General features: G+C 48.9%; 1 protein-coding gene across 8 annotated transcripts in view; it reads right to left on the bottom strand.

The window, feature by feature from the left end:
• The window catches only part of RAF1 (Raf-1 proto-oncogene, serine/threonine kinase), a 318,071-nt gene that overhangs the window by 43,621 nt on the left and 251,927 nt on the right, over positions 1-22,523 (bottom strand). For all 8 annotated transcript variants that reach the window (XM_063940787.1, XM_063940785.1, XM_063940786.1 and 5 more), the window contains one exon: positions 17,399-17,483. In XM_063940787.1, the coding sequence (XP_063796857.1) occupies positions 17,399-17,483 (85 nt within the window). The remainder of the gene's footprint in view (positions 1-17,398; positions 17,484-22,523) is intronic.

Raw genomic sequence — 22,523 nt, forward strand, 5'->3', positions numbered from 1 at the left:
CCTCACTGACCTGGTGTCTATGGCCACCGCGGGTAAGTCTTCATTTTTACCTTATGTTCCTGCACAGCAGAAGAAATCGCCTCACTATCAGATGCAATCCTTTCGGCCCAATAAATTAAAAAAAGGACGTGGGTCCTCCTTCCTTGCTGCGAGGCGGAGAGGAAGGGAAAAAGGTCACAGGCCGTGGCAAGTTCCCAAGAGCAGAAGTCCTCTCCGGCTTCTACCAAATCCACTGCATGACGCTGGGGCTCCTCTGTGGGAGTCCGCACCGGTGGGGGCACGTCTCCAAATCTTCAGTTAGGTCTGGGTACACTCGGACCTGGATCCTTGGATAGTAGACATAGTAACCCAAGGGTACAAGTTAGAGTTTCAAGATGTGCCCCCTCACCGATTTTTCAAATCGGCCTTGCCAGCTTCTCTTCTAGAAAGGGAAATAGTAAGCACTGCGATACTAAAGTTGTGTCAAAATCAAGTTATTGTCACGGTGCCCCCGTCACAACAGGGGGAAGGTTTTTATTCGAGCCTGTCCGTGGTCCCGAAGCCGGATGGCACAGTCAGACCGATTCTGAACCTAAAATCCCTCAATTTCTTTCTAAAAAGATTCAAATTCAAGATGGAATCTCTCCGTGCAGTGATCTCCAGTCTGGAAGAGGGGGATTTTATGGTATCGGTCGACATAAAGGATGCCTACTTGCATGTCCCCATATTTCCTCCACATCAGGCTTACCTGAGATTTGCGGTACAGGATTATCATTACCAATTTCAGACATTGCCGTTTGATCTGTCCACGGCTCCGAGGATTTTCACCAGAGTAATGGCTGAAATGATGGTTCTCCTGCGCAAGCAGGGAATCACAATTATCCCGTACTTGGACGATCTCCTCATAAAGGCGAGGTCCAAGGAGCAATTGTTGAAGAATGTTACCCTTTCACTGACGATTCTGCAACAACACGGTTGGCTCCTAAATTTGCCAAAATCACAGTTGGTTCCAATGACATGGCTGTCGTTCCTGGGTATGATTCTGGACACAGAATTGCAGAGAGTTTTTCTTCCAGTGGAAAAAGCTCTGGAAATACAGAACATGGTAAAACAGATTCTGAAACCAGCAAAAGTGTCAGTTCTTCAATGCACTCGGTTGCTGGGGAAGATGGTGGCGGCCTACGAGGCCATTCCATATGCAGGTTCCATGCCAGGGTGTTTCAGTGGAACCTGTTGGACCAGTGGTCCGGGTCTCACCTGGACAAGCATCGGAAGATAATTCTATCTCCCAGGACCAGAATCTCCCTTCTGTGGTGGCTGCACAGTTCTCACCTTCTGGAGGGACGCAGGTTCGGGATTCAGGATTGGATCCTGGTGACCACAGATGCAAGCGTCCGAGGCTGGGGAGCAGTCACACAGGGAAGAAACTTTCAGGGAAAGTGGTCGAGCCAGGAAGCTTGTCTACACATAAACATTCTGGAATTAAGGGCCATTTACAACGGCATACTGCAAGCAGAACATCATCTTCGAGGTCTGCCTGTCTTGATTCAGTCAGACAACGTGACAGCTGTGGCGTACATAAACCGCCAAGGCGGAACAAGGAGCAGAGCGGCGATGGCAGAGGCCACGAAGATTCTTCGCTGGGCAGAAAGACATGCCAGCGCTCTGTCAGCAGTCTTCATTCCAGGAGTGGACAACTGGGAAGCAGACTTCCTCAGTAGACACGATCTCCATCCAGGAGAGTGGGGTCTTCATCGAGAGGTCTTTGCAGAAGTGACAAGTCGTTGGGGAGTTCCCCAAGTAGACATGATGGCGTCCCGCCTCAACAAGAAACTTCAGAGACATTGTTCCAGGTCAAGGGACCCTCAAGCGATAACGGTGGACGCCCTAGTGACACCGTGGGTGTTTCCGTCGGTATATGTGTTCCCTCCACTTCCACTCATTCCAAAGGTGATAAAACTTATAAGAACAAGGGTTCAGGCGATCCTCATTGTTCCGGATTGGCCAAAAAGGGCCTGGTATCCAGATCTTCAGGAGTTGCTCATAGAAGATCCCTGGCCTCTTCCTCTTCGGGAGGACCTGTTACAACAGGGGCCGTGCGTGTATCAGGACTTACCGCGGCTGCGTTTGACGGCGTGGCGGTTGAACGTCAAATTCTAGCCCGAAAGGGTATTCCCAGTGAAGTCTTTCCCACACTTCTTCAGGCTAGAAAAGAAGTAACGGCAAAGCATTACCACCGTATTTGGAGAAAATGTGTGTCTTGGTGTGAATCCAAGAGGGCTCCTACGGAAGAGTTTCACCTGGGGCGTCTGCTCCATTTCCTACAAGCAGGTGTGGATGCGGGCCTAAAGTTAGGCTCTATTAAAGTACAGATTTCGGCCTTGTCGACCTTTTTTAAAAAATAATTGGCTTCTCTTCCAGAAGTTCAGACCTTTGTAACAGGCGTGCTGCACATCCAACCTCCATTTGTGCCTCCTGTGGCACCGTGGGATCTTATTGTGGTGTTGCAATTTCTGCAATCACATTGGTTTGAACCTTTGCGAAAGGTAGAGTTAAATTTCCTTACTTGGAAAGTGGTCATGTTGTTGGCCTTGGCGTCAGCAAGGCGCGTGACTGAATTGGCGGCTTTGTCTCACAAAAGCCCCTATTTGATTTTCCATGCGGATAGAGCAGAGTTGAGAACACGTCAACAATTTCTGCCAAAAGTGGTTTCATCTTTTCACGTAAACCAGCCTATTGTGGTGCCAGTGGCTACTGAGGCCTTGGCGAAGTCAAAGTCTCTAGATGTGGTCAGAGCTTTGAAAATCTATGTCGCCAGAACGCCGCAGATTAGGAAAACAGAGGCTCTGTTTGTCCTGTGGGCTCCCAACAAGCTTGGGGCTCCTGCTTCTAAGCAGACTATTGCGCGCTGGATCTGTAATACGATTCAGCAGGCTCATTCTACGGCAGGATTGCCATTACCAAAATCGGTGAAAGCCCATTCTACCAGAAAGGTGGGCTCATCCTGGGGAGTCTCGGCGTTACAACTTTGCCGAGCTGCTACTTGGTCGGGATCAAACACCTTTGCGAAGTTTTACAAGTTTGATACCCTGGCTGAGGAGGACCTCTTGTTTGGTCAATCGGTGCTGCAGAGTCATCCGCACTCTCCCGCCCGTTCTAGAGCTTTGGTATAAACCCCATGGTTCTTGAAGCATCCCCAGCATCCTCTAGAACGTATGAGAAAATAGGATTTTAATACCTACCGGTAAATCCTTTTCTCTTAGTCCGTAGAGGATGCTGGGCGCCCGTCCCATTGCGGGCTGTATCTGCAGTTTGGTTATAGTTACGCTCATGTTGCGTTGAGTTCAGTCAAATCTGTGACTGCTGTTGGTCATGCCGTTGCATGCGTTGTTATTGAATGCCATTTTGTACGGCGTGTTGGTGGTGTGAGCTGGTATGCATCTCACCTTAGTTTAAAATAATTAAATAAATCCTTTTCCTCTAAATATCCGTCTCCCTGGGCACAGTTCCTATAACTGGAGTCTGGAGGAGGGGCATAGAGGGAGAAGCCAGTTCACACCCATTCAAAGTCTTATAGTGTGCCCATGTCTCCTGCGGATCCCGTCTATACCCCATGGTTCTTGAAGCATCCCCAGCATCCTCTACGGACTAAGAGAAAAGGATTTACCGGTAGGTATTAAAATCCTATTTTCTGATAATACTGTTACGATCTACGTAGATCGCTCAAATATAGGAATTTAATATCTACCAGTAATTCCTTTTCTCCTAGTCTGTAGTGGATACTGGGGTTTTGTACTTTAGTACCATGGGGTATAGATCGGGTCCACTGGAGCCGGGCACTTTAAAAACCTTTAGTGTGTGCATGTGGGTGCTGGCTACTCCCCTCTATGTCCCTCCTACCAGACTCAGTCTAGGAAAACTGTGCCCGAGGAGATGGACATGATATGAGAGAAGAAACAATACAACAGCGGTGAATGGGACCGCAACGTCAGTCCAACCAAATACTTACACAGGTAAGCAGGAACGAAGCACTGAGGCGGGCGCCCAGTATCCACTACGGACTAGGAGATAAGGAATTACCGGTAGGTTTTAAATTCCTATTTTCTCTTACGTCCTAGTGGATACTGGGGTCTTGTACTTTAGTACCATGAGGGAAGTCCCAAAGCTCCCAAATGGGTGGGAGAGTGCTGAGACCCCTGTAAAACCGCCTGACCAAACTGACGGTCATACTTGGCCAAGGTAACGAACCTATAAAATTTAACAAACGTATTCGAACCAGACCAAGTTGCAGCTCGGCACAACTGTAGGGCTGATACACTCTGGGCAGCCACCCAGGAAGACCCCACCTACCTCGTCGAGTGGGCCTGAATAGATGTCAGCAAGGGCAGAGCCGCCAAAAGATAGGCCTGTTGAATGGTCAACCGGAGCAAACGAGCAATAGATTGCTTAGAAGCTGGCCGACCAATCTTGGTGGCATCATAAAAGGACAAACAGCGAGTCAGATTTCCGATGACGTGCCGTCCTTTTGACATAAATCTTCAGAGCCCTGACCACATCCAAGGACTCAGGACCAACGGAAGAGTCAGACAACACTGGAACCACAATAGGTTGATTCACATGAAAAGCTGACACCACTTTAGGCAAAAACTGAGGGCGGGTCCTGAGTTCCGCCCAGTCTGCGTGAAAAATCAAATAAGGGCTCTTACAGGAAAAGGCCCATAATTCAGAGACACGTCTGGCAGACACCAATGCTAATAACATCACCGTCTTCCAGGTTAGAAACTTTAACTCCACCCTACAGTATGTAAGGTTTCAAACCAGTCCGAATGGAGAAAGGACAAAACTACATTGAGATCCCACGGAGCCGTGGGAGGAATAAAAGGTGGTTGCATATGAAGAACACCCTTAACCACTTAACTGGCATGGTCAGATTTCATGCAACTGCGCCGTCCCACCCTGTCCCCCCGTTTTTGACGAGGATATCCGTTCTGCAGATGTGCATAATATAATGTTTAAATATTTTTCAAAAATACTTTTTCAACTTTATTAAATTTAATAAATTTTAAAAAACAATGTCGTTAACGCTTTTGAATGGAAAAATCGTTAGTTAAGTGGTTAAGGAAAGTCTGTACTTCTGGTAACATGGCAAGCTGTTTCTGGAAGAAAATAGAGCACGCCGAAATCTGGACTTTGATTGAGCCTAAACGCAGGCCCATATCCACTACCGCTTGTAGGAAAAGTAGAAAGCGACTAATTCTAAATTCCACGGGAGACACTCTTCTACTTTCACACCAGGAAACACTTTCCAAGCCATCAAACATAGCCGCTGTAAGTCTGGATAGACGAACGGACCTTGCTGCAGAAGATCGGCATGGAGCAGCAGAGGCCAGGGATCCTCCAGAGACAAGGTCAGAAGGTCCGAGTACCACGCCCGTCGAGGCCAATCCAGGGCAATTAGAACTGCCTGAACGCTTTCCCTTCTCAGCCTTTTTAGTGCCCTTGGGATCAGCGGTAGTGGAGGGAACAGGTACACAAACTGGTACATCCACAGTGTCATCAGCGCATCCACTGCTACAGCCTACGGATACCTCATCCTGGAACAGTAATGGCGTAGCTTCTTGTTGAGTATAGAAGCCATCAGATCGATCTGCGGACAGCCCCACCGGTGAATTAACTGTTCAAACACCTGGGGATGTAGGCCCCATTTCCCAGGATGGAGGTCATGCCTGCTGAGGAAGTCCGCTTCCCAGTTGTCAACTTCTGGAATGAATATGGCTGAGATGGCCCTTGCGTTGTCCTCCACCCAGAGAAGGATTTTTGAGACCTCTCGCATAGCCGCTCTGCTTTTTGTTCCCCCTTTTCGGTTTATGTACGCCACCGCCGTGGCGTTGTTCGAATGAACCTGGATCACCTGATCCTTCAGGAGATGAGAAGCCTGCAGAAGAGCATTGTAAATTGAACTGAGCTCCAGGATGTTTATCGGCAGAGCCGATTCCTGTCTCGACCATATCTCCTGGAACTGGGCCCCTTGGGTCACAGCCCCCCCAGCGTCGGAGGCTGGCATCCGTCGTCAGAAGAATCCAAGAGTGGATATTGAAACTCCTGCCCCCTACCAGGTGAGGAACTTGCAGCCACCATAATAGAGAGATCCAGGCTCTCTGAGATAATGTCACTTCCTGATGCATGTGAAGATGAGACCCCAACCATTTCTCCAGCAGATCCAGCTGAAAGGGTCGGGCATGAAATCTGCCGTATTGGATTGCCTCGTAAGCAGCTACCATCTTGCCCAGTAATCGGATGCAAAGATGAATGGATACCTTGCGAGGACCGAGTACAGAGCGAACCATAGCCTGGATAGTCAAGGCCTTGTCCATCGGGAGAAACACCTTTTGAGGCACTGTATCCAGTATCATTCCCAGGAACTGAAGATGCTGGGTCGGTTCCAGGTGAGATTTCTGAAAATGTAGGATCCACTTATGATCCATAACTAGGCGAGTCGTCAGATTGATGTTATGCAGCAGACACTCTCCCTGGACACAGCCTTTGATAGGATATCGTCCAAGTATTGGGACTATGTTCACTCCCATCATGCGCAGTTGCAGCATCATCTCTGCCATAACTTTGGTGAAGACCCTCGGAGCTGTGGATAATCGAAAGGGTAAAGCCTGGAACTGGAAATGGTCTTCCAATATGGCGAACCTGAGGTAAGCCTGATGTGGTGGCCACATGGGAATGTGTAGGTAAGTATCCTTGACGTACAGAGACACCAGGAACTCCCCCTCCTCCAGAGCGGACACCATCGCCCACAGGGATTCCATCTTGAATTTAACACCGCAGATACGGGTTTAGAGACTTCAGGTTCAAGATGGGGTGCATCGAACAGTCTAGTTTGGAAACGACAAAAATACTGGAGTAAAAACCCCTGTTGCGTAACGGAGGAGGTACAGGACCTACCACACCTGTCTGCAAAAGTTTGAAAAAACCTGAGAGGAGGGAGTGCTTGAAATTCCAGCTGGTATCCTTGGGAAATGGGGTCTCTCACCCAAGGATCCCGGCATGACTCCACCCACACGTGGACGAAGTGTTGAAGGCGAGCACCTACCTGAAAGTCGCCTTGTCGTTGGGGCCAACCGTCACGCGGAAGGCTTTGCGGCAAGGGATCCGGTGGTCTGGTCCAGGGAGACAGCAGGTGCAGGTTTACGGATCTTACCACGAGATCCTCTGAAAGTGGTTGAGACTCCTCGGCCCCTGCCTCTGAACCTTGCCACACGAAAGGACTGCAAGGAGGGTGTAAGGACGACTAGCAGGCGGCGCAGCTGACTGCAGATAAGTAGACTTACCTGCCGTTGCTTGGGAAATCCATTTATTAAGTTAGTCACCAAACAAAGCATCACCTGTAAAAGGAAGATTTTCTACACCCTTTTTGGAATCAGCGTCTGCCGACCACTGACGCAACTACAGAGCTCTACGCACCGAAACAGCCATAGCAGTAGTGCGGCCATTAATCTTACACAACTCCTTAATAGCCACGCTCATAAAATTTGCAGCATCCTGTATATGTTGCAGCAGAGTAACTACCTCATCTCGGGGCAAAGAGTCCAAACCGTTGATGATGTTATCAGACTAATTGACTATTGCCCTGGAAATCCACCCACAAACAATTGTGAGGCGTTGAGCAGTGCCTGCCACCGTATATACTGCCTTGAGTGTGGTCTCAATCTTATGGTCAGCTGGCTCTTTTAGGGATATAGCCCCTGGCACCGGCAGTACCAATTTCTTAGACAGTCTGGACACAAGACCTATCGACGGACGGGTTTTCCCATACCTTCCTGTGTACTCAGCGGGAAAGGGAAAAGTAGTTAAAATACAACTCATCTGGCTCTGACTCTGATCCGGTATGTGAAGGGCCTCTCTCACAGCAAAGATGAGGTTTTCAAAACCCTGGGGACAGAGAGCTGTCCTCATCCATATCATCATCATTATCTACATAAGGCTGATCAGAATCAGACTGGAGTACCTGTGGCAGTGATCGTTTTTGTGAAACCACTAGATGGGGCTGAGAAGCCTTCTTTGTATCTGCTGTCTTGGCCACAGAATCAATAGAATGCTTCAACACCTGTCCCTCCCTTTTAGCCGCAACTAAATCTGAATTAACATGCTGGATCATGCAGGTAAAGCTGTCCAGCCAGGCAGGTGCTTGTGAACTGTGTCCTTGTGGAGACAAGGAACATTGTTCACACATGAGTGACCCCGCTGAAGATGGGGATGAATTACAGGCAGTGCACATAACCATGTCTACAGACATCCTTCACCCTGTAAAACAGCGCAGCCCACTGACTAAACACCTCCACACAGACCCTAGAGAGCCCCAGGAAGGACACTTCAGGAGCGGACACCAGCACCCAGAAACACAGCAGTATAAGAGTAACTAAGTATGACCTGATAGGAGTGCAGCGGTGCTATCGCTAGTGTGCTCCCCCGTCTAGGACCCCCTGGTACCAGTACAGAGTCCTGTAGCAGCGTGGGTCTCTGGAGGAGCAGCGCTGTGTGCAGCTTGATCTGCAGCAGCAGCAGGAAAATGGCACCTTCCCGCCTCAGGTCCCGCTCAGGGAAGCCCCACCCCCTGTAATGGCGTGCGGTCCCTGTTAATAGATTATACTGGCTATGTCAAAATAGATATATACAGTACTCCCAAAGTCTTTCTGTGACAGTGAGCAGTCTGCCCTTTGCCAGTTCATCCGCGGCAGGCACCGCAGCTCAGGGCCTGTGACCGCCACGCGACCTGCCGCCAAAACTGCACCGGGGACCCGCTAACCGGGACCCCGGTGTAACACTCACTGCACCTGTATCTTCGGCATCTGTTAGAAGGTGGCGGCTAGCTGCTGGAGTGGCCGCACATACTAACGATGTGTGATCAGTACCTCAGGAGCTCAGTGTCCTTTGTCAGCTGGGATTACGAACCATTAACCCTCAGGAGGTTGGTTCAGTCCCCCCTCTAAGTACCACGAAGCAGGTAGTCTGTCTGCCAAGCATAGCTACCTGAAAATAATAAACTAAATTAAACTTGAAGAAAAAAAAATCTCTGGAGCTCCAGAGAAGTGCACCCGGCTCCTCGGGCACATTTTTCTAAACTGAGTCTGGTAGGAGGGGCATAAAGGGGAGGATCCAGCACACACTAAAAGTTTTAAAGTGCCAGGCTCCAGTGGACCTGATCTATACCCCACGGTATTAAAGTACAAGACCCCAGTATCCACTAGGACGTAAGAGAAAAATATAGTAAGACTATAAAAATAAAATCGCTTTTGGCTGCTAAAAACCAGCAGCTCATTGACCATGGTCCGGCTCCTGCCGCACCAAACAAAAAACAGAATTGCCTGAGCAAGGAGGCGGGGATATAGGGATGGGCCCGTTGCATTCTGGGAGGCCGAAAGCTTTGATCGTTTGGTGCCAATCCGCTGTCGCTACCTCATATCCCAATGTTATCCTGTGGAACCTGCAGGAGAAACTGGGGGATTTGGTGCTGTCAAAGGGAGTATTGAAAAGAAGAAGATGGGTTAAGTAAGAGAAGTAAAAGCACATGAGGGAGGAGGGCCATGATCATGAGAGCTTACATTATTAAAAGTGGAGGGGCACACAGATAGGGGTGACACAGATGGGTTAGAAAGTGAGCATGGGCCAAAGAGGGCTTAGGATGAGAGACGGATGGGTTTGGTGAAGAAGTGGGTCTTGGGAGCCCGTTTGAGGTTTTGTAGAGAGGTGGAGAGTCTGAGTGGGGAGAGGTAGAGAATTCCAGAAAAAGGGAGCAGCACGTGCAAGATCTTAGAGGTAGGAGTGGGAAGAGGTAATCAGTAGGCAGGAGAGGCAGTATGCATTAGCAGAGCGAAGGGGACAGGCGGGCATGTAAAGGGAGATAAGGTCAGAGATGTAAATGGGAGAGGAGTGGGTTAGGGCTTTGTAAGTGAGTGTGAGAAGCTTGAAATTTATTCTGAAGGGGAAGGGGAGCCAGTGAAGGGCTTGTAAAAGAGGTAAGGTGGATGTAGTACGTTTGGTGAGGAAAATGAGCTGGGTAGCAGCATGGAGGATAGATTGGAGTGGAGAGAGGTATTTGTCAGGGGTGCCAGATAGCAGAAGATTACAGTAATCCAGTCTGGAGATGACCAGTGAGTGGAGAAGTGTTTTAGTATCGTACTAGGTGAGATAGGGTCTGATCCTGGAAATATTTTGAGATGAAATGCCAGTTTCTCTGACGTCCTAGTGGATGCTGGGAACTCCGTAAGGACCATGGGGAATAGCGGCTCCGCAGGAGTCTGGGCACAACTAAAAGAAAGCTTTTAGACTACCTGGTGTGCACTGGCTCCTCCCACTATGACCCTCCTCCAAGCCTCAGTTAGATTTTTGTGCCCGGCCGAGCTGGATGCACACTAGGGGCTCTCCTGAGCTCTTAGAAAGAAAGTATAATTTAGGTTTTTTATTTTACAGTGAGACCTGCTGGCAACAGGCTCACTGCAACGAGGGACTAAGGGGAGAAGAAGCGAACCTACCTGCTTGCAGCTAGCTTGGGCTTCTTAGGCTACTGGACACCATTAGCTCCAGAGGGATCGACCGCATGGAACTGGCCTTGGTGTTCGGTCCCGGAGCCGCGCCGCCGTCCCCCTTACAGAGCCAGAAGAAGTCCGGAAAATCGGCGGCATGAAGACTTCTGTCTTCACCAAGGTAGTGCACAGCACTGCAGCTGTGCGCCATTGCTCCTCATACACACTTCGCACTCCGGTCACTGAGGGTGCAGGGCGCTGGGGGGGGGGGGGGGGGGGCGCCCTGAGCAGCAATAAAAACACCTTGGCTGGCAAAACAATCACAATATATAGCCCCAGAGGCTATATATGTGATAATTACCCCTGCCAGAATCCTTAAAAAAGCGGGTGAAAAGTCTGCGAAAAAGGGGCGGAGCTATCTCCCTCAACACACTGGTGCCATTTCTCCCTCACAGTTCCGCTGGAAGGAAGCTCCCTGGCTCTCCCCTGCAGTCTACACTACAGAAAAGGGTAAAAAAGAGAGGGGGGGCACTAAATTTTGGCGCAGTAAATATTATAGCAGCTATAGGGGACATAATTCAGTTAGTCCCTGCATTATATAGCGATCTGGTGTGTGCTGGCATACTCTCTCTCTGTCTCCCCAAAGGGCTTCTGTGGGGTCCTGTCCTCTGTTAGTGCATTCCCGGTGTGTGTGCGGTGTGTCGGTATGGCTGTGTCGACATGTTTGATGAGGAAAATTATGTGGAGGCGGAGCAGATGCCTATAGAAGTGATGTCACCCCCTGCGGGGCAGACACCTGAGTGGATGGTTTTATGGAAGGAATTACGTGCAAGTGTCGACTCCTTACACAAAAAATTTGAGGACATGCCAAATGCGGGACAGCCGGCTTCTCAGCTCGTGCCTGCCCAGGTGTCTCAAAGGCCATCAGGGGCTCTAAAACGCCCGCTACCTCAGATGGCAGACGCAGATGTCGACACGGATACGGATACCAGTGTCGACGACGATGAGTCAAATCTAATGTCCACTAGGGCCATTCGTTGCATGATTGAGGCAATGAAGGAGGTATTACACATTTCGGATATAAACCCAAGTACCACTAAAAAGGGTATTATGTTTGGGGAGAAAAAACTACCCGTAGTTTTTCCCCCATCTGAAGAATTAAATGAAGTGTGTGAAGAAGCGTGGGCTTTCCCCGATAAAAGATTGGTAATCCCTAAAAAATTACTAATGGGGTTCCCTTTCCCGCCAGAGGATAGGGCACGTTGGGAAACACCTCCTAGGGTGGATAAACGCTCACACGTTTGTCTAAAAAGGTGGCACTTCCGTCTCCGGATACGGCCGCCCTAAAGGAGCCTGCGGATAGAAAGCAAGAGGCGATCCTGAAGTCTGTATATACACACTCAGGCATTATACTTAGACCAGCTATTGCGTCAGCATGGATGTGCAGTGCTGCCGCTGCATGGTCAAATTCCCTGTCAGAAAATATTGACACCCTAGACAGGGACACTATTCTCCTAACCATAGAGCATATAAAAGACTCAGTCTTATACATGAGAGATGCACAGAGGGAGATCTGCCGGCTGGCATCTAAAATAAGTGCATTGTCCATTTCTGCTAGGAGAGGCTTATGGACTCGGCAGTGGACAGGGGATGCAGATTCCAAAAGGCACATGGAAGTTTTGCCTTATAAGGGTGAGGAGTTATTCGGGGATGGTCTCTCAGACCTAGTTTCCACAGCGACAGCTGGGAAATCAGCATTTTTACCCCAGGTTCCCTCACAGCCTAAAAAAGCGCCGTTTTATCAAGTACAGTCCTTTCGGACCCAGAGAAACAGGCGAGGAAAAGGCGGGTCCTTTCTGTCCAGAGGCAGAGGAAAAAGGCTGCAACAAACAGCAGGTTCCCAGGAGCAAAAGTCCTCCCCCGCTTCTTCCAAGTCCGCCGCATGACGGTGGGACTCCACAGGCGGAGCCAGGTACGGTGGGGGGCCGCCTCAAAAATTTCAGCGATCAGTGGGCTCGCTCACAGGTGGATCCCTGGATCTTGCAAGTAGTATCTCAGGGGTACAAACTGGAATTCGAGGCGTCTCCCCCCCCCGCCGTTACCTCAAATCTGCCTTGCCAACGACTCCCTCAGGCAGGGAGGCTGTGCTAGAGGCAATTCACAAGCTGTATTCCCAGCAGGTGATAGTCAAGGTGCCCCTACTTCAACAAGGACGGGGTTACTATTCCACACTGTTTGTGGTACCGAAACCGGACGGTTCGGTGAGACCCATTTTAAATTTGAAATCCTTGAACACATACATAAAAATGTTCAAGTTCAAGATGGAATCGCTCAGGGCGGTTATTGCAAGCCTGGACGAGGGGGATTACATGGTATCCCTGGACATCAAGGATGCTTACCTGCATGTCCCCATTTATCATCCTCACCAGGAGTACCTCAGATTTGCGGTACAAAATTGCCATTACCAATTCCAGACGCTGCAGTTTGGACTGTCCATGGCACCGAGGGTGTTTACCAAGGTAATGGCGGAAATGATGATACTCCTTCGAAAAAAGGGAGTTTTAATTATCCCGTACTTGGACGATCTCCTAATAAAGGCGAGATCCAGGGAGCAGTTGTTGGTAGGAGTAGCACTATCTCAGGAGGTGCTACACCAGCACGGTTGGATTCTGAATATTCCAAAGTCACAGCTGGTTCCGACGACACGTCTACTGTTCCTGGGAATGATTTTGGACACAGTCCAGAAAAAAGTGTTTCTCCCGGAGGAGAAAGCCAAGGAGCTGTCATCTCTAGTCAGAGACCTCCTGAAACCAAAACAGGTGTCGGTGCATCACTGCACGCGAGTCCTGGGAAAGATGGTGGCTTCTTACGAAGCAATTCCTTTCGGCAGGTTCCATGCCAGAATCTTTCAGTGGGACCTGTTGGACCAATTGTCCGGATCGCATCTTCAGATGCATCGGCTAATAACCCTGTCTCCAAGAACCAGGGTGTCTCTGTTGTGGTGGCTGCAGAGTGCTCATCTCCTAGAGGGCCGCAGATTCGGCATACAGGACTGGGTCCTGGTGACCACGGATGCCAGCCTTCAAGGCTGGGGGGCAGTCACACAGGGAAGAAACTTCCAAGGACTATGGTCGAGTCAGGAGACTTCCTTGCACATAAATATTCTAGAACTAAGGGCCATTTACAATGCCCTAAGTCAGGCAAAACCCCTGCTTCTACACCAGCCGGTACTGATCCAGTCAGACAACATCACGGCGGTCGCCCATGTAAACCGACAGGGCGGCACAAGAAGCAGGACGGCAATGGCAGAAGGATTCTCCGATGGGCGGAAAATCACGTGCTAGCACTGTCAGCAGTGTTCATTCCGGGAATGGACAACTGGGAAGCAGACTTCCTCAGCAGGCACGACCTCCACCCGGGAGAGTGGGGACTTCATCCAGAAGTCTTCACACTGATTGTAAATCGTTGGGAACGGCCACAGGTGGACATGATGGCGTCCCGCCTAAACAAAAAACTGGAGAGATATTGCGCCAGGTCAAGGGACCCTCAGGCGATAGCGGTGGGCGCTCTAGTGACACCGTGGGTGTACCAGTCAGTTTATGTTTTCCCTCCTCTGCCTCTCATACCAAAGGTACTGAGAATAATAAGAAAACGAGGAGTAAGGACAATACTCGTGGTTCCGGATTGGCCAAGAAGAGCTTGGTACCCGGAACTTCAAGAGATGATCTCAGAGGACCCATGGCCTCTGCCGCTCAGACAGGACCTGCTGCAGCAGGGGCCCCGTCTGTTCCAAGACTTACCGCGGCTGCGTTTGACGGCATGGCGGTTGAACGCCGGATCCTAAAGGAAAAGGGCTTTCCGGAGGATGTCATTCCTACGCTGATTAAAGCAAGGAAAGATGTAACTGTAAAACATTATCACCGCATATGGCGGAAATATGTTGCTTGGTGTGAGGCCAATAAGGCCCCAACAGAGGAATTTCAGCTGGGTCGATTTCTGCACTTCCTAAAGGCAGGAGTGACACTTGGCCTAAAATTAGGCTCCATTAAGGTACAGATATCGGCTCTGTCGATTTTTTTCCAAAAAGAACTAGCTTCACTACCTGAAGTTCAGACATTTGTAAAAGGAGTACTGCATATTCAGCCCCCCTTTGTGCCTCCAGTGGCACCCTGGGATCTCAACGTGGTGTTAAATTTCCTAAAATCACATTGGTTTGAGCCACTAAAGGCCGTGGATCTAAAATATCTCACGTGGAAAGTGGTCATGTTATTGGCCTTGGCTTCGGCCAGGCGTGTATCAGAATTGGCGGCTTTGTCATTTAAAAGTCCTTATCTGATTTTCCATATGGATAGGGCAGAATTGAGGACTCGTCCCCAGTTTCTCCCTAAGGTGGTATCTGCTTTTCACTTGAACCAACCTATTGCAGTGCCTGCGGCTACTAGCGACTTGGAGGATTCCAAGTTACTGGACGTAGTCAGGGCCTTGAAAATTGATGTTTCCAGGACGGCTGGAGTCAGAAAAACTGACTCGCTATTTATCCTGTATGCACCCAACAAACTGGGTGCTCCTGCTTCTAAGCAGACTATTGCTCGCTGGATTTGTAGCACAATTCAGCTGGCGCATTCTGCGGCTGGACTGCCGCATCCCAAATCAGTAAAAGCCCATTCTACAAGTAAGGTGGGCTCATCTTGGGCGGCTGCCCGAGGGGTCTCGGCTTTACAACTTTGCCGAGCTGCTACTTGGTCAGGGGCAAACACGTTTGCAAAATTCTACAAATTTGATACCCTGGCTGAGGAGGACCTTGAGTTCTCTCATTCGGTGCTGCAGAGTCATCCGCACTCTCCCGCCCGTTTGGGAGCTTTGGTATAATCCCCATGGTCCTTACGGAGTTCCCAGCATCCACTAGGACGTCAGAGAAAATAAGAATTTACTCACCGGTAATTCTATTTCTCGTAGTCCGTAGTGGATGCTGGGCGCCCGTCCCAAGTGCGGATTGTCTGCAATACTTGTACATAGTTGTTGTTCACAAAAGGGTTATTGTTATGAGCCATCTGTTGAGAGGCTCAGTTAAATTTCATACTGTTAACTGGATATGGTATCACGAGTTATACGGTGTGATTGGTGTGGCTGGTATGAGTCTTACCCGGGATTCAAAATCCTTCCTTATTGTGTCAGCACTTCCGGGCACAGTATCCTAACTGAGGCTTGGAGGAGGGTCATAGTGGGAGGAGCCAGTGCACACCAGGTAGTCTAAAAGCTTTCTTTTAGTTGTGCCCAGACTCCTGCGGAGCCGCTATTCCCCACGGTCCTTACGGAGTTCCCAGCATCCACTACGGACTACGAGAAATAGAATTACCGGTGAGTAAATTCTTATTTTTTTGAGAGGTGCTGAATGTGTGATCTGAAGGAAAGTGAAGAATCAAGGATTACTACATGACAGCGCACTTGGGGCCTAGCGGAGATAGTCGTGCCAGCAATAGACAAAGAAATTGTGGGAGGCGAGGTTGTGCGGGAGGGTGGGAAGATAATCAGCTCAGTCTTAGACATGTTAAGTTTACGCAAGTGCTGGGACATACAAGAAAAGATAGCAGAGAGACAGTTGGATAAACGAGTGAGGAGAGCAGGTGAGAGCTCAGGGGAGGAAAGTTAGATTTGAGTATCAACACAGATAGGGTCAAAGGGTGAGGTGAAAGGGGATGAGGGCCATGACATCCTCACCAGATGTAAGGGAGAAAGGTGTCTGAGTTGGCAAGAGCGATGGGGAGGGGTGGTAAAGGAAAGGAGGTGGCTAGTTGCTGATTGTTTGGTGGGATGTGATGTCCTGAGATATGGAGTCAATTTGGATGTGAAGTAAGTGGCCAAGTCAAGAGCAGAGAGTGAGGAAAGGAGATGAGGTGGGGGTGGGTAGGGGATGGAGTTCAGAGTGGCAAAGAGGCGCTGGGGGTTTGAAGACTGATAGGAGATGAGGTTCTTGAAGTATGACTGTTTAGAGAGGGAAAGGGCAGCAACGAAGGATGAGAGCATAAGTTTGAAATGGAGGAAGTCTTCCTTAGAGCGTGATATCCTCCACTGTCGCTCAGCAGTATGTGAGCAGTTTTGCAGATTTCTGGTGCATTTGGTGTGCCAGGGTTTAGGTGTTGAGCTGTGAGGGTGAATAGTAGCTGGTGGAGCGACAGAGTCAAGAGCAGAAGTAAGGGAAGCATTGTATAGCGATGTGGCTTGTTCAGGGAAGAGAGAAACAGTATAGTCGAGCAGGGAGGATAGGGAAGTGGTGTCAATAGCCTCAATGTTACGTTTAGTGATGGTAGCCTTAGGAGGTAGAGATGGAGTAGCGGAGAGAGATAAGTTAAAGGGGAGCAGGTGGTGGTCTGAGAGGGGAAATGGGGAGTTGAAGAAATGTTGAAGTCACCTAAAATAATGGAGGGAATGTCAGAAGAGAGGAATTAAGGAGGCAAAGTTGTCAAGGAATTTAGAGGGAATGCTGGTGGGCGGTAAATGACAGCTACTCGAAGATGAACAGGTTGGAAGAGGCATATAGCATGGACCTCAAATGTAGAGAATGGAAGTAACAATTATGAGTTAGTAGGAGTAGCTAAAGGGTAAAAGGGCCCCAACACCACCGACTTGGTGACCCCCCAGGTCAGGGTGTAAGTGAGAATGTGAGGCTCCCAGCAGGAGAAGTGGTGTCAGTGGGAGTAATCCAGGTTTCTGTAATGGCAAGGAGATGCAAGGAGTTGGACATGAAAAGGTCATGGGTGGGGACCAGTTTGTTACAAACAGATCTGGATTTATGCAAAGTAATCTGAATCTCATACTAAACGCAAAGTGATTCTGCCATCAGTGGAGCTGGTTTAATGCAAGTCACTGTAGCATTTTAAAATACCAACCTGAGAACAGCAACTTCATTTCTAAAGGCTTGGAACTGTTCTGGGGTCGGATCTGTAACTTTGAGGATTTTCACAGCTACATCTCCTGCAAGAGACGAGAACAAATTGTGTGGGAACATAGATCAGTCTTGATAAGCGCTTACAGTGTGTATACATGAACTATTTTCATTACATACAAGGACAAGATTCAGCTTTTAAGCAGCGCCAGCCACAGCCTTCGATTTACATGGGGGCATAGTAGATGTGACAACATGTGAAATGGACAGTGAAGCACAACCAGTAGAGGGAGGTAAAACAGGCACCTTTTTGGTTCTCTTAGAAACCAAGCCTCATTTATTTGCATAAAAAAAATAAAAAGAAGAGGTGGCAAGTGATTTTGTCTCAGAACCCACACTATCTAAGTCACTGGAGTGAGTATTACAAGGCTCAGGCAATACACAACTTGGTCAAATAACAATTTCAGACATGGATCGTGCATCTTAAATGCACCTTCTGAATGGAGACCACCAAAGTAAATTAATGAGTGTGCAAAATGTTAACTAAAACATGGGCCCCAAATACCCCCACTTTACATTAAAACTGTGAAAAACCCATGGATAATGATTAGAATTGCACTGTATACGTGTAAGTGCCAACATTAGCAGGAGCTGCCAGATTGTTTATGCTGTCATAATAAAATAACGTCTGTATTGTGTCACCCATTGTTTTAAAAAACAAACTGTACCAAATGTCTTCACTTTACACTGCAGTACACTTGGATGACCTTTGTTCTGTCCAGCAATACAGGTTGAGTATCTCATATCCAAATATCCGAAATACGGACTTTTTTGAGTGAGAGTGAGATAGTGAAACCTTTGTTTTCCGATGGCTCAATGTACACAAACTTTGTTTAAAACACAACGTTATTAAAAAATAAGATTTTACTCACCGGTAAATCTATTTCTCGTAGTCCGTAGTGGATGCTGGGAACTCCGAAAGGACCATGGGGAATAGCGGCTCCGCAGGAGACTGGGCACAACTAAAAGAAAGCTTTTAGACTACCTGGTGTGAACTGGCTCCTCCCACTATGACCCTCCTCCAAGCCTCAGTTAGGATACTGTGCCCGGAAGAGCTGACACAATAAGGAAGGATTTTGAATCCCGGGTAAGACTCATACCAGCCACACCAATCACACCGTATAACTCGTGATACCATATCCAGTTAACAGTATGAAACATAACTGAGCCTCTCAACAGATGGCTCATAACAATAACCCTTTAGTTAACAATAACTATGTACAATTATTGCAGACAATCCGCACTTGGGATGGGCGCCCAGCATCCACTACGGACTACGAGAAATAGATTTACCGGTGAGTAAAATCTTATTTTCTCTAACGTCCTAGTGGATGCTGGGAACTCCGAAAGGACCATGGGGATTATACCAAAGCTCCCAAACGGGCGGGAGAGTGCGGATGACTCTGCAGCACCGAATGAGAGAACTCAAGGTCCTCCTCAGCCAGGGTATCAAATTTGTAGAATTTAGCAAACGAGTTTGCCCCTGACCAAGTTGCAGCTCGGCAAAGTTGTAAAGCCGAGACCCCTCGGGCAGCCGCCCAAGATGAGCCCACTATCCTCGTGGAATGGGCTGTTACTGATTTAGGATGCGGCAATCCAGCCGCAGAATGCTCCAGCTGAATTGTGCTACAAATTCAGCGAGCAATAGTCTGCTTAGAAGCAGGAGCACCTATTTTGATGGGTGCCTACAGGATAAAAAGCGAGTCAGTTTTCCTGACTCCAGTCGTCCTGGAAATATAAATTTTTAAGGCCCTGACTACGTCCAGTAACTTGGAATCTTCCAAGTCCCTAGTAGCCGCAGGCACTATAATAGGTTGGTTCAAGTGAAAAGCTAATACCACCTTAGGGAGAAACTGGGGACGAGTCCTCAATTCTGCCCTATCCATATGGAAAATCAGATAAGGGCTTTTACATGACAAAGCCGCCAATTCTGACACACACCTGGCCGAAGCCAAGGCCAATAACATGACCACTTTCCACGTGAGATATTTCAAATCCACAGTTTTAAGTGGCTCAAACCAATGTGATTTTAAGAAACTCAACACCACGTTGAGATCCCAAGGTGCCACAGGAGGCACAAAAGGGGGGCTGAATATGTAGCACTCCCATTACAAATGTCTGAACTCCAGGCAGTGAAGCCAGTTCTTTCTGGAAGAAAATCGACAGAGCCGAAATCTGGACCTTAATGGAACCCAAGTTTAGGCCCATAGTCACTCCTGACTGTAGGAAGTGCAGAAAACGACCCAGCTGAAATTCCTCTGTTGGGGCCTTCCTGGCCTCACACCACGCAACATATTTTCGCCAAATACGGTGATAATGGTTTGCGGTTACTTCTTTCCTGGCTTTTATCAGCGTAGGAATGACTTCCTCCCGAATGCCCTTTTCCTTTAGGATCCGGAATTCAACCGCCATGCCGTCAAACGCAGCCGCGGTAAGTCTTGGAACAGACAGGGCCCCTGCTGTAGCAGATCCTGTCTGAGCGGTAGAGGCCATGGGTCCTCTGATATCATTTCTTGAAGTTCTGGGTACCAAGCTCTTCTTGGCCAATCCGGAAACCACGAGTATCGTTCTTACTCCTCGTTTTCTTATTATTTTCAGTACCTTTGGTATGAGAGGCAGAGGAGGGAATACATAAACCGACTGGTACACCCACGGTGTCACTAGAGCGTCCACAGCTATTGCCTGAGGGTCCCTTGACCTGGCGTAATATCTAGTTTTTTGTTTAGGCGGGACGCCATCATGTCCACCTGTGGCCTTTCCCAACGGTTTACCAACAGTTGGAAGACTTCTGGATGAAGTCCCCACTCTCCCGGGTGTAGGTCGCGTCTGCTGAGGAAGTCTGCTTCCCAGTTGTCCACTCCCGGAATGAACACTGCTGACAGTGCTAAGACGTGATTTTCCGCCCATCGGAGAATCCTTGTGGCTTCTGCCATCGCCATCCTGCTTCTTGTGCCGCCCTGTCGATTTACATGGGCGACTGCCGTGATGTTGTCTGATTGGATCAGTACCGGCTGGTTTTGAAGCAGAGGCCTTGCCAGACTTAGGGCATTGTAAATGGCCCTCAGTTCCAGAATATTTATGTGTAGGGACGACTCCTGACTTGACCAAAGTCCTTGGAAATTTCTTCCCTGTGTGACTGCCCCCCCAGCCTCGAAGGCTGGCATCCGTGGTTACCAGGACCCAGTCCTGTATGCCGAATCTGTGGCCCTCTTGAAGATGAGCACTCTGCAGCCACCACAGTAGAGATACCCTGGTCCTTGGAGACAGGGTTATCAGCCGATGCATCTGAAGATGCGATCCCGACCACTTGTCCAAGAGGTCCCACTGAAAGGTTCTTGCATGGAACCTGCCGAATGGAATTTTGCTTCGTAAGAAGCTACCATTTTTCCCAGGACTCGTGTGCAGTGATGCACCGATACCTGTTTTGGTTTCAGGAGGTCTCTGACTAGAGATGACAGCTCCTTGGCTGTCTCCTGCGGGAGAACACTTTTTTGTGTTCTGTGTCCAGAACCATCCCCGGGAACAGTAGGCGTGTGGTAGGAACCAGCTGTGACTTTGGAATGTATAGAATCCATCCGTGCTGTTGTAGCACTTCCCGAGATAGTGCTACTCCGACCAACAACTGCTCCTTGGACCTCGCCTTTATAAGGAGATCGTCCAAGTACGGGATAATTAAAACTCCCTTTTTTCGAAGGAGTATCATCATTTCTGCCATTACCTTGGTAAAGACCCTCGGTGCTGTGGACAGTCCAAACGGCAGTGTTTGGAATTGGTAATGGCAAACCTGTACCCCAAATCTGAGGTACTCCTGGTGAGGATGGTAAATGGGGACATGTAGGTAAGCATCCTTGATGTCCAGGGATACCATGTAATCCCCCTCCTCCAGGCTTTCAATAACCGCCCTGAGCGATTCCATCTTGAACTTGATTTTTTTTATGTATGTGTTCAAGGATTTCAATTTTAAAATGGGTCTCACCGAACCGTCCGGTTTCGGTACCACAAACAGTGTGGAATAGTAACCCCGTCCTTGTTGAAGTAGGGGCACCTTGACTATCACCTGCTGGGAATACAGCTTGTGAATTGCCTCTAGCACAGCCTCCCTGTCTGAGGGAGTTGTCGGCAAGGCAGATTTGAGGAAACGGCGGGGGGGAGACGCCTCGAATTCCAGCTTGTACCCCTGAGATACTACTTGAAGGATCCAGGGATCCACCTGTGAGCGAGCCCACTGATCGCTGAAATTTTTGAGGCGGCCCCCCACCGTACCTGGCTACGCCTGTGGAGCCCCCGCATCATGCGGTGGACTCAGAGGAAGCGGGGAAAGAATTTTGATTCTGGGAACTGGCTGACTGGTGCAGCTTTTTCCCTCTTCCCCCGTCTCTGTGCAGAAAGGAAGCGCCTTTGACCCGCTTGCTTTTCTGAAGCCGAAAGGACTGTACCTAATAATACAGTGCTTTCTTAGGCTGTGAGGAAACCTGAGGTAAATTTTTTCTTCCCAGCTGTTGCTGTGGATACGAGGTCCCAGAGACCATCCCCAAACAATTCCTCACCCTTATAAGGCTCTATGTGCCTTTTAAAGTCAGCATCACCTGTCCAGTGTCGGGTCTCTTATACCCTCCTGACAGAATGGACATTGCATTAATTCTGGATGCCAGCCGGCAAAATATCCCTCTGTGCATCCCTCATATATAAGACGACGTCTTATGTTCGCAAAATAGTATCCCTGTTTGACAGGGTTACAGACCACGCTGCAGCAGCACTATCTGCAGGTCTCAGTCTAGTACCTGAGTGTGTAAATACAGACTTCAGGATAGCCTCCTGCTTTTTATCAGCAGGTACCTACAAAGTGGCCGTATCCTAAGACGGCAGTGCCACCTTTTTTGACAAACGTGTGAGCGCCTTATCCACCCTAGGGGAAATCTCCCAGCGTAACTTATCCTCTGGCGGGAAAGGGTACGCCATCAGTAACTTTTTAGAAATTACCAGTTTCTTATCGGGGGAACCCACGCTTTTTCACACTTCATTCACTCATTTGATGGGGGAACAAAACACTGCCTGCTTTTTCTCCCCAA

Source organism: Pseudophryne corroboree, chromosome 9 (assembly GCF_028390025.1).
Source record: "Pseudophryne corroboree isolate aPseCor3 chromosome 9, aPseCor3.hap2, whole genome shotgun sequence".
Lineage (NCBI taxonomy): Eukaryota > Metazoa > Chordata > Amphibia > Anura > Myobatrachidae > Pseudophryne > Pseudophryne corroboree.